This window comes from Candida tropicalis (assembly GCF_000006335.3).
Source record: "Candida tropicalis MYA-3404 genomic scaffold supercont3.8, whole genome shotgun sequence".
Classification (NCBI taxonomy): domain Eukaryota; kingdom Fungi; phylum Ascomycota; class Pichiomycetes; order Serinales; family Debaryomycetaceae; genus Candida; species Candida tropicalis.
In genome coordinates, this window is record NW_003020060.1 from 316,863 (window position 1) to 329,383 (window position 12,521).

The 12,521-nt window shown below is 30.0% G+C and overlaps 2 protein-coding genes across 2 annotated transcripts; one reads left to right on the forward strand and one right to left on the reverse strand. All coding sequences in view use genetic code 12, as the record gives it.

Moving 5' to 3' along the window:
* Positions 1 to 6,611: 6,611 nt before the first annotated feature.
* Positions 6,612 to 7,514, forward strand: CTRG_05364 (uncharacterized protein; the record flags this gene model as incomplete). The annotated part of the gene is made up of 1 exon (XM_002551020.1): positions 6,612 to 7,514. The coding sequence occupies one exon, from the start codon at positions 6,612 to 6,614 to the stop codon at positions 7,512 to 7,514; it is 903 nt and encodes a 300-aa protein (XP_002551066.1).
* Positions 7,515 to 11,902: 4,388 nt separating this feature from the next.
* Positions 11,903 to 12,271, reverse strand: CTRG_05365 (uncharacterized protein; the record flags this gene model as incomplete). The annotated part of the gene is made up of 1 exon (XM_002551021.1): positions 11,903 to 12,271. One exon carries the CDS (start codon positions 12,269 to 12,271, stop codon positions 11,903 to 11,905), a length of 369 nt encoding a protein of 122 aa, XP_002551067.1.
* Positions 12,272 to 12,521: the final 250 nt, after the last annotated feature.

Here is a 12,521-nt window from a genome sequence, read left to right on the forward strand (position 1 = left end):
TGTCAATACTTTATAATTTCTATTTGCAATGGATCTAGGTATTCTCCTTAATAATAATACTAATGAATGAACTGGTGGTTGGTAATGACTTGGTAGCAAGTAGCTGGTGGAAAATAAAAAGGATTCTTGGTAGTTGATAAATGCAAATCTTTCTTAATATATTCAAAATTAATTGAAAGGAATCAATAAAATGAAAATACTTAAAGTCTGTTATAAAAAAGAAAATCAAACTAACAAACACACACACACAGGTATAACTTAACTTTAACTAGCAACCAACTATAAGGAAACAAATGTCTCTTAAATCTAGGAGATATGATTGAGGAAAGAAGAAAAGAAAAAGAAAAAGAAGTAGGAGGGAGGAGGGAGATAGAAAAGAAAAAGAAAGGAAGATGAATATAATTCAAATTGGAAAATCAATTAAAAGAAAAAAATAAATAAAAATGATTTAACTCAATAAGATATCAATATGAAAAAGGAAAAATATGAAAAATGAAAAAAAAGTAGAACTAGGTGATAATTGAATATCTTTATATATAAAGAATGGGAATTTTAAAAATGAAAAATCAAGACATAAAAAAAAGAAAGTAAAAAAAAAATTTTCAATCAACTTAACATTTTTTAGTGTACCACATTATAATAATGCCAATTTTACACAAATGGATCATGATTACACAAAAGTACAAAGCATATAAGCCAAAAATAAAAAAAGACTGAATTAAATAAAAATCCACAGGGCTGCACAAAATATTAAAATAATCAAAGGAAGGAAAAGAAAGAAACTAATGTGTGGTAAAAAAGAAATTGTGTGTTAATAATAATAAAAAAAAGGAGGACAAATAACGTGCATTTGAATTTTACTAGGAAGACAATGGTACAAAAAAAATAATAATTGCCCGACTTTTTTTTATCACTTTTGTGTGTTCCCCTTTTTTTTTTCAATTAAATTTAAATGAGAGAGTAAATTAAAAACTTGTTTTATCAGGATTATTCCTAAAACGGATCATTAATTACAACACTTGTACAGAAGAAAACGACTTTGTGATTATCCCATAATAAAAAACAAAAAGTCGTTGTCGTGTGGGTTTGATTAAAATGTGGTTTTAATAGTGACGACTCAAGCACCTGAATAGTTGTAGCAGTATACAATTGGATGTACTTGGATACCTATCTATACATTACAGAGAAGCGTACACCACGATTAACGAACAAATCAAGTCAACAATTGAAGCTACAGTGTACAGGGGGGTTGAAAACGAAAAATCAAAAAAAAAAAAAAAAGAATCGAGGAAATACAAAGCCCAATACTAAAAAGTATGAATATTTTTATTATTGACTCCTAATAGCCCTAAGTTCTCTGATGTACCCAATAAGTTTTCGGCGCTATTTTTTTTTATAGACATGTTTCATTGAAATAGTCAAGGGGTTGTATCGTGAAACTATGATCTATAACAAATACAAGATGAAAAGTGGATTGATTTGTAAGAGGGGATAAGAATAAGAAAAAGAAAAGAAGGTGTTCCCTATAATGTGGCAAGGTATGTTCATATAGACGAAGATTTTTGATACGAAAAATAAAAGAAGGTTTCAGTTACCAGCATCGGAAGCATGGACATACAGATACTTACATTACTGATGAAATAATAGGAAAACGGAATCTCCTTCGTCTGTTTTTTTTTTCTTTTTCTTGATTGAGAGGTCACGTTGTCATGGTTGTTAATTCAAACAGTACCTTGTTTCTATTCTTAAATTTCGTACGGTAAGTTAACCCAATAGGCATGGAATACAATATATATAAGGAAGAGAAGGAGGTGGGAAGTCTTTCCTTACTTGAATGACGGCATACAGTAAGGAAGTGTAATTCGTTGAAATCAGTTAGCGGAAACAGGAGAATATAATAATAACATTAAACAATAACGAATATTAAATTAATAATATAATGAAATGGAAACTAAATAATAGAACCCATAGATAGCAATTAATGGAGAGGGAAAGGGAGAGGAAGTGGGAGAGAGAAAATATATACTGAAAAAAAACAAAAATGAGTTCTTTAGGACAGAAAGGTCCGCCAAATTTCAGTTTCTCCTTGAAATTTTTAACTCATTTTACATAAACATACAATTCTTATAATAATTATCATAATCCCGGTTTGAATTAGCACTAAGTGTAATTATTAATCATGTTATTATGTCTTGACTAACAAAATATAGAAAAAGGACCAGGAAAATCGTGGCGGTAATTCAAATCTTCAATTGGAACACAATTCTACAATTGAGGAGAAAGAGTAGAAGTAGGAGTCGAATTTAATTGATTAGCGTTATCTAAATAGTAATACCTTGGTGAGTATTATTATATTTCTTTTGTAATAGTTTGAACAAGCAGTTGAAATTACTAGCGATAATAAATATGACGATTTTATGTGCATTTTATTAAAAGTAATTCATTGATATGAATAAATCAAGACCCACTAATCAGTCAGTCAATTGATATGTGTGTGTCCCCCCCCTTTTTTTTTAGTACTATTTCCAATTAGACGATGATTGAATTTCATGATGCCTCTCTGTCAGATGAAAGTTATTCCTGTCAAATGTGAATAATTGTTTAGATGCTTCAACAAGGAGTACATTTTGGTTAACCCAAGTTTAGTAATAGTGGTTAAGAAATATTTAGTAATTTTATTCAAAAAGGAAAGAAAGTAAGAAAAAAAAAAATCCAACAAGAAACCGTAAAAGTATACAAAAAGAAAGATCAATGAGAGATACGGGATACTTCATAATTGAGATTTGATAATATATGTATAAGAAAAGAAAATAGAATAATAAAAATGAGATTGACGGCATGAATGGTTGGCTAATGTGTATACATAACAACTGTTGGTGGTGATACTATAAGTTGTCAATTGATGATTTTCGTCTACAAGATATTTGATTAACCGTCTTTCAAGAAAGAAAAAATGGTAAAGTGATGTGATGCATGAGTAGGTACTAATAAAACGTCCTTTGTGTCTACTAAGATTTAGTTAGTCTATTAGTTAGTTAGTTAGATAGTGCTTTTTTTTAAAAAAAAAATGTAGATTTTAAATCATCGGAAATAAATCTTAGTCTACTCAATTACGTGAGAGAAGTACGTTAAATATTTGATCTCAATCATCAGTTGGTTGGTTGGTTATGAAACAAATTTTTGATTGAACCATATTGTTCATCTTCATCATCAACAATATAATCACAACAATGCCACCTTCCGATTAACAATCCAATTACCCAAAAATAAAATAAAAAAGAAAAGAGAGAGTGTGAGTGTGAGTGTGAGTGAAAAAAAAATTTCATAGTGATTTTTGTTACATTGAATTGTTGATGGTACAAATTGTGTATACTCCACACAAAATTAATAATTAGAACTTCTTAATATAGATGTGTGAACTATCTATCTATCTATTCCACTCATATTACTCTGTTGGTGCATATCTCCTTTATGCCTGAGATAAATGATCCTGTATTTCCATATATTGTCGCTCTTTTGTTAAATATCACCAGACATTAACATGTGTTGAGTGGGGTTGTTTAATTGGTTGATGATAATGATTACAATAATAATAATTGACCATAGTAAATGAAAATGCAATCATTCTTACCTCTTCTTCTTCTCTTTTTGTATGTATACATATATATAACCAAACTTCACAAAATATAAAAACTGAATAAGAAGAAGAGCAAAAAAAAACCGTACGACATTTTTCTCTTTTCTTTTCTTTTGATTTTTTTATTATCAAAGAATCACTTGTACCACTAAATTGAATTGAATAAAATTTAAACAGAGATGAACAATTCAGACTTTTCTATTGTTCATTTGTTCACTGTGAGATTAAGTTTCCACTATTAACTTAAAACCAAGAAACAAAGAAGGCTATTCAATTTAGTAAAGTTAAGTAAAGTTAAATTATCGATATACAAAAAAAAGAATATTATCCAATTATCATTAATTGCGATAACTCCTTTCTTGACCTTTTTCTCTAACACACTATATATATATATATATATATATATATATATATATTGCAGTTGTAATAGACAGAGAGGTATATAAAATTTTTTTGGTAGAAGTTGAAAATTTATCTCTTGATCTTTGTTTCTTTTTTGTTTTACGGTTGTTGTTTAGTGGATTATTATCACAAAATATTTTGAGTATATTCTTCATTGATTGACTTTATCTTTTTCTTTCACTGTCATCTTTGTTTTCCCGCCAACTTTGTCTTTTGTAATTTTGTACATAAACTACAACTACAACCACTTATTTTTTGTTATTATTAGTAGTAGCACTATTGCTACTGCTACTATTCTTATATAAATTTCACCGGTCGGATATATACAATTAGATAAATACTTCACAAACAAACAAATTTAATTGCCCCCAATCAGTCACCCCCTCTTCTTCATATTCTTATTCTTATTCTTAGTGCCGTATAAAATTAATTACAATGAGCCAAGTAAAGCTCATTAACTCATAGTCCAAATTTGATTAATTTACTGATAAAGAGATGGGGAAAACGTTTTGACCTTTGACGATTTGACGAATCAAAAAAAATACAACGCAGACACTTTGAGTTTACTATTGTAAGAATACTTAATGTACACTTGTATTATGCTGTGTACAATAACAAAACCGAATTTTAGTAATAGATATATGTCGATTTGTTTTTATGGCTTGTCACATGATTTACCTCCCTTTCATTAATTAAGAAGCAAAAGCTGAAAAAATAGGAGGCGATTTATCTATTTAGTGCTCTTTAGATTATTGCGTGTGTGTGTGTGTGTGTGTTATGAATGTGCATGGCGCAATAATGGAAAAATTGTATGTAAGGTTGTAATGAGGCTTGAAAAATTTTGTTGAATTCGGACATTTCGTGAGTCGGAGGACAAGACACACTCCTCCTTTTCCTCCTCCTCATACACATAACCATTAATTGATTCATACCGGAAAGAATTCCGAATAGGTTAGAAGAGAATATAATGGAAACATCAACCGTTAAAAGTCGGACGGTTGAAGATTTTAATTTTAGAATCATTCACTCAGTATGACGGCTGTAGTTGGCTCTTTTTTTTGGTCGTCGGTGGTGATGTACATCATGCTGATGAAATTTTTTTTTCTTTCTTTCTTTTTCTTTTCTGTAATTATAACCTACATTACTCTACAAGTTGTACTACAACAGATGATGGTGACGATGATGATAGTTACATTTCTGTATTACTGTTACAATGATAGGCGATAGTTTTTATTTCTTTAATATAAATATAATATGAAATCGCTAAACAATCCTCTCAAATAATTTTAACCTTTGATAATAATAATAATCGGGATTGTTCTCAATAATTAATACAGAAATCCGAAGAAGGAATAGGAACAAAGCATGTAATTTATATATATATTGTGTCTTCCATGCATTTACTATTAATAGGATTTAAAACAAGACTTTTTGTCCCATTTATGAATGAAATAAAAAGTGGGTTTGTTTGTCCACTCTATCCCTTTCGATTTTGTGGATAAATTTCAGTAATTATTTCGGATTTTTTTTTTCTTTCTTTTTGCTATTCATCCAATTAAATCCTGATGTAGTAATATAGACGGGGTTAATAAAATTTAAGAAAGATAAGAGAGATTACATCGACACGGGCTATATTTGTCTTACATTTTACATGGTCTGTTGCTCAACGCTGTATGATTTTCAACAGTCAAACATTCTCTTTAGTAAATTGGTCATCATCATCATCATCACTTTGTTTGCCTCACATATTCGCTTCATTCCATTCTCGCCTTTCTTTCTTTTGCCGTATATCGATGTTTTGAATGACGGTGTTGTTTTTTGTATTCTATCTCTTGCTCTTTCTCGTAGTGAAACGTAATACAAATTTCTCCACAAAATTTATAAATGTGACCATCTCAACTCAAAACTATCATCTTGATCCACGGCAATTTTCTTAACTTCTCTATGTTTGTAAGTCACTGTTTCTCTCTGTGTGTGTTTAAGTATTTATGTATGTATGTGTGTATGTATGTGTGTGTGTGATGCCGAGGATTAACCCTGTCCTAACTGTAATTGTGGTACCTGGTTTAGTAATCATATCAGATATGTGTCAAATAGTTTCTTTTTTTTTTGGGCTTTTGTTGTGTACCTTGGTAATTGTCATTTCAACAGTTTAATTAACTACAATGAAGAAACCCTAGCATCATCATCATCGTACATTAAGAGGTTTGCTTTGTGATAATGCCAATTCAATCCATTACTATTGGTACAATCAGCAATTGTTTATGATGTTGTGTTGTTTCAATTGACGATGTTCCTGTATATTATCATACACACATACTCACACTCGCACACTGAGAAAATACCTCATCCAAAAAAAAAAAAAAAAAAAAAAATCAACAAAAATTTTTTATGTTCATTTCCAGCCCTAATCTCAAAATCACCGTAACCCAGTCACACACTCACACACAGACATATATAGAGATACACATAGTCAACTCACACTACTCATCTCATCTCATACCTAACCAACAAAAAAAAATTTTTTCAATCATCATTGTTGAATAATCACAGCACAAATTAAAACACAATCATGTCTGAAGATCAGTTACCAATTGAAGAGACAAGAGATGCATTAATTCAACGTCATAAAAAAGAACAAAAAGATTTAATAGCGACTGTAACAGGGTTGAAAAAACAAGCAACTAAGAAAACAAGGAAGAGTGTTCTTCAAAAATGTCAAGAATTACAAGATAAGTTAAATCAAAAACAACAAGGTGAATTAAAGAAATTTGACGGTGGTGGCGATGTTGTTGATGATGATGATGATGGAGGTGAAGAAGAAATGACTCCTGAGAAATTACTCGAACAAATGTCATTAGATAACAAGCCACAAGAAGAACAGACAACTACTACAACGAGTAATGAACCAAAGAAGAAGAGAAATAGACAAAAGGAAAGATTAGAAAGACGTAAACAAGAAATTGAAAAAATCAAACAGGAAGCAATTAAAGAATCTGCAAATAGTATAGATTATAGAAAATTAGAACAAGAATCTATGGAGAAAATATTATCCATGAATAATCTACAATTATATGAAATTAAACCTGATGGACATTGTTTATTTGCTTCAATTCAAGATCAATTATTAATCCATCATAATAAATCAGTTGAAATTCAAGAATTAAGAAATTTAGCAGGTGATTATATCCTAGAAAATCAAAATGATTTTATTCCATTTTTAATTGATGAAGAAACAGGTGAATTAAAAAATATAAATGATTATGTTGAAGAATTAAAATCAACAGCAATGTGGGGGTCAGATATGGAAATTCTTGCCCTTGCTAATATCTTCAATTGTCCAATTATTGTATACATGGCAGGTTCTTCAGAATTGAAAATTAATCCTGATGGTGAATTAAAAGAGTTAAATTTGGGTTATTTCAAACATTCATATGGTTTAGGTGAACATTATAATTCTTTAAGAGATTTATAAACCAATTTCCTTATCCAAATATTATACATATATATACAATGTCGTAATACGACATTTTTCTCCAGTTACCAAGGAGTGTGCGTGTGTGAATGCGATATTTAAGCAGTCGTGCATATTACAGTTTTCTAGATCTTGCCTCGTAAATTTAACTCTAAAGTTTTTTGTGTAACCTCTACAACGACAAATAATCCGGGGTAGAAATGTTTAATCCGATCTGTTACACAAACACGGAAAACGTAGGCTAAATAAGACGAAGAAAATATTTTTTTTCCATTTGGGGGGGTGTCATTTCCGAAGGAAAAAGAAAAAAAGGAGAAACCAAAAAAAAAAAAATTTCATTTTGTAATTACGTAATGGGGAAAACCAATTTTGGTTTGGGGAAAATTCAAGTTATGAGTTGAAATGATTTGAAATGGTCTCTAATGATATGTTAGTTAAATACTATTATAGTCTTTAGTTAGTAATATTTTCATCATAATTTATGCTTGTGTGAGTATCATTGGTTGTATAATGAAAGTAATGGAAGAAGAAGAAGAAGAAGAAGAAAGAAGGAAAAAGTAAAGTAAAATGAAAAAGAAAAAAAAATTTTTGATCGACAAATCTTCAAAGCAAAAAAAAAAATTTTCCATTTCATTCGCCCAATTGAATCTGTCCGGCATATAAACACTCACATTATCGCCAATACACTACTTCACTTTATATGATACCAGTTGTCGTTGTTTCAAACAAGTTATAACTATAATGAAATCTAAGTTGAACCTAAGGATTATAATTATTTAATTCAATCAGACATTTTTTTTTTCACTTACCAATAGGTTATGTGTAGATGTAAATTGATAACTAAGTTTTTTAAATTCTTTGATTTCTCTTGATTGATTAGATATTTTAAAAATTCCAATATTATTAGTAAACCTTTCAAAACTAGGATACAAGAAGCGTCTCTCTCTATGAGTGTGTGAATATCTTAGTTGAATGAACAGTGAATAACTACCAAAGTATTAAGCCATGTGGGTAAGGAGTTTTTGTTGATGAAATCAATGGTTTGTTATAAAAATAATTATTTTTTTCTTTTTTTTAGTCATGAGCAAGATTTATCGTGTGTATCATTGCTAGTAACCATCTTGGATGTAAAAAATCAACTTACAACGACAATAGCTAATAATAAAAAGAATCTGATTTTAAATCACACATTGCGTTGAATAGAGTTGTTTCCTTTTTTTTATATTTTCTATTTCTATTTCTATCTTTATTCATTCATTAACACACACATATATGCACCACACGACAAGAATTGTTCTTGTAGAGAAGTGAAATATTCGTTAGCATTATTGGTTTCCACGACAACCATATAGATGATGATAATAGTGATGGTGATGGTGATGGTGATGGCGATAGTAATGATGTTGTAGGTTATAATCGATCAATTTATGTGTTTTACTTACAATATGGATTAGTTTCAATATTAAAAGTTGATAACAATTGAAATACGTTTAACTGTATATTTCAAGATAAACTTTTTTTTTCTTGGGGTTATATTGCGAATTTTGATAGATAATGCAAGCAACTATTAAACACAACTATTCCATTTTTTGTCACATTATGATTAACCATGATTTGCGATGAAATAAAAGTGGATTATCAATTCCACTACTGAAAGACGTCAAGGGATATTGTCATCTTTAGTCATTAATACCGAGAAATATCAACCTGTTGGTTACTTCCTTGGACTAAAGGGAAAACAAAAACGAACATAAAGAAGATTTAATGTCAGAGTGGGGGAAGGGGAAAGGGACTAGAGAGGGAGATAGAAAGATCGAGAAATACATGGGGATAGAAGATGTATAGCAATAAACATTGGAAATAGACGAGTGAAGAATTAAAACTTTTCCCTATTCAAGGATTTTAAAAAAAAAAGAAATATTAGAGAGGAAACTATTGTCGATATACAAAACAGAGACAAGCCCTACTTTTGAATATTGAATCAAGACAGTCTTTTTGTTTAATTGGTTTAGCAGTTGTTCCACAATCATGAATTAAACTGGATTTTGGTTATACATGAAACAGATATCGGAATAAGAACAAAAACGTTTTCTTGAAATTTTCAACAATAGATTAGGCAACGAAGGCGTATTATTAACCCAATTGGTTATTACACTACAACTCTTAACAAGTGAACATCTAATCAATTATGTAAGCGTGAAATAAAACAATATAGAACAAAAAAACAAAAACCAACTTTCGTCATAGACATTATATCTGTACCTGCTGGTTTATTGACTATTTGTATAACATTCTCAAAGCATTTGGTATCATATTTCGTAAAAAACCATTATTTTCAAGAGTAGAAGTAATCATCCGATATGTTAAATGTACAAATTAAAAATTGAAAACTTTATTGCAGCGGCTAATCTCTAACTCATTCAATTGATATTCATAACCCTGGACATCGAAACTTTTTCTTTCCTATTATCGTTGCTGTTTAAAGAATCAAAAATTTTCAATCCTACAATTAATTAAATCAAATCGGCGCTGTGGTTATTTTTAGTTTTATCTTAGTATTGCATTGTACCTCTTTATGTTTGTACACTAGTATTTCTCATAACCTTATCTAAACCTAACAATAATCTATAGTATTACAATATGACTATTAGTCTTTAGTTTTTTTTATCCGTTTTCCATGTTGATTGTTTTCCGTGGATTGTTTTATCCTTTGAAATAGGATCGACAATGAATAATGTGTGTGTGTGTGATTTTTTTTTTTTCAATCCACAATAATGAACAAATTAATATGCATGGAAAATTTTTTATTTTTAATGGCTTATTTCATTGACGCAGTTCTCCTATACTTTACTTGCTATTTAGGTGCCGTTGTAGTTGATGATGTTGATGATGATGAGATTTGCTGGTGTTAAATAGAAGGGGCGGTTCTTCTCTTTGTTTTGTACCTTATCTAGTCCATAATTTATTTTTTCTTGTTTGGTCAATCAATGACTTGCTATATACAGAGTCAGACCTACACGCCATGTTGAATGTATCGTTTAATTAATTTTTCAATTGAATACCGATTGGTCAATTGTCTTGTGTGTGTGTGTGTGTGTGTGTGTGTGTGTGTTAGTACATGCCGTGTTGAAACGTCGATGATAATGCAGGCAATTTTAGTAAATTTGTTCGCATTTGCACTAACGACAATTTACTACTCATAGTTAACCATTACTCCCATTGGACGAAAAGCCTCCATCAATTCGTGTCCTTGCATTTGTTAAAGATACAAGTATCAACTAATATTCTTCTTACATGGAGTTATGCGATGAACATTGGCCACTTACCATCGATTGCGGAGTCTCTGTGGTTGTTTTTTTTATCTTTTTGGATCGTGCTTTACAATGTACATAGATATTTATTCATTTACACAATTGATTATACTTTCAGTGTGTTGGCTTATTCATTCGTAAGTTATGATACCACTCGTGTCGTACTACGCTAACCAGATTCCTCGGTATAAGTTTCAAGAATTAACCTACCATGTAAGAAAAAAAAATCTACATGTCTACACTTATTGGGTCTGTAATAAACTTTAAAGAAGTATTGTTTATTCTCAAAACCATTATCCACGTGAACTTCCCCATCATTACCCATATGAAGATTAAATTTTAATGTCGTAAGATTTTTTCTTATTCAAGCCTTCCTGTCCAACTATTAAATCGAAGAAGAATTAGTGGATGTAGGGGAAGAAGGGAGTCAAGAGTAAAAAGACTAAGGGTATATGGGTTCATGCAGACGGAATAGTAACTCCCGGGAAAGAGAACACTGGTCCCTATATTAGAAACCAATTCCACTTCGGTTCCCCCTTTTTTCTAAGAAAATAAAGGAAAAGAAAAGGTTTGGAATATTAGAGAAAATAAATTAAGGTTCATAATGCAATATCTAAACATATTGGTATTAGAAATATCTACTACTTGGTTAATAAAGATGAAATTCATTTTACGTGTTTTAGGAGAAAATAGTATTAAAAATAAATTGATAAGCCTCCCTGAATACTCCCATATTCGTAGTTCTCACTTTTGTTACATGTTTAAATGGAGGAGAAAGAGAAATGATTTCAATGTCAATTGCATTGGTATCTCTCTCGCCCATATGTTCATGTATTTATTGTTTAAGTTACAATCTTTACGGGATTATAGATTGCATGTCTATAAGCACTCTTTTTTTTTTATTTTTGCTTTCTTCTTCTTTCTGATCTTTGTAAAAACTTAGACGACTAAAATCAGTTTAAATTCATAAGTACATTTGTTCATTGTAATTTTGCTATTCGACCATAATGAAAAAACAAAACTAACATCATGTATTGGTGGCTTTGAATAAAACCAAAATGTCGTGTCTTGCCAGTCTCAATAGTGGTAGTATGCGGCGCATGGATTGGCTTTCCAAAAATGGAAATAAAGCACGACAACAATCCTGATTACAACAGGTTTGTGTTGTAACAAAGTTCTCACAGACACACGACTAAAATATTCAATCCCCCGTACGATTTTATTCTCAACTTGTATTGAACCTATGCAATAGTTGCAAAATGGTAAAAGCAATGCAAATTGTATTAGATAGATAGATAGATAAATAGGTCGGTAGATGCAACGTATCTTGAATGAATTGCCATGAATATTATTATTATTATTATTACTGGTGGTACTTCTCGTAGTAATATCATTAATTTTAAAATATATACGTATCATTAATTTACAAGGGAACATACAGAACATAACTACCTACGCTAATAAGACCAAAATAATAATGATACGTAATAAAAATAGAAAATTATCAATATTAGTCCAACGGGGAATATCGTGGTTTGTTCTATTAAATCCATATGACACGATAATATAATTGAAAAATAAATGAAATAAAAAAAAAAATGTCAGAGTTACAATTTTCGACATGTAGAAACTAATTTTCTCTATTGAATTTATTTTGTTACTTAATGTAGATATTACTGACTTAGGTAATCGCAAT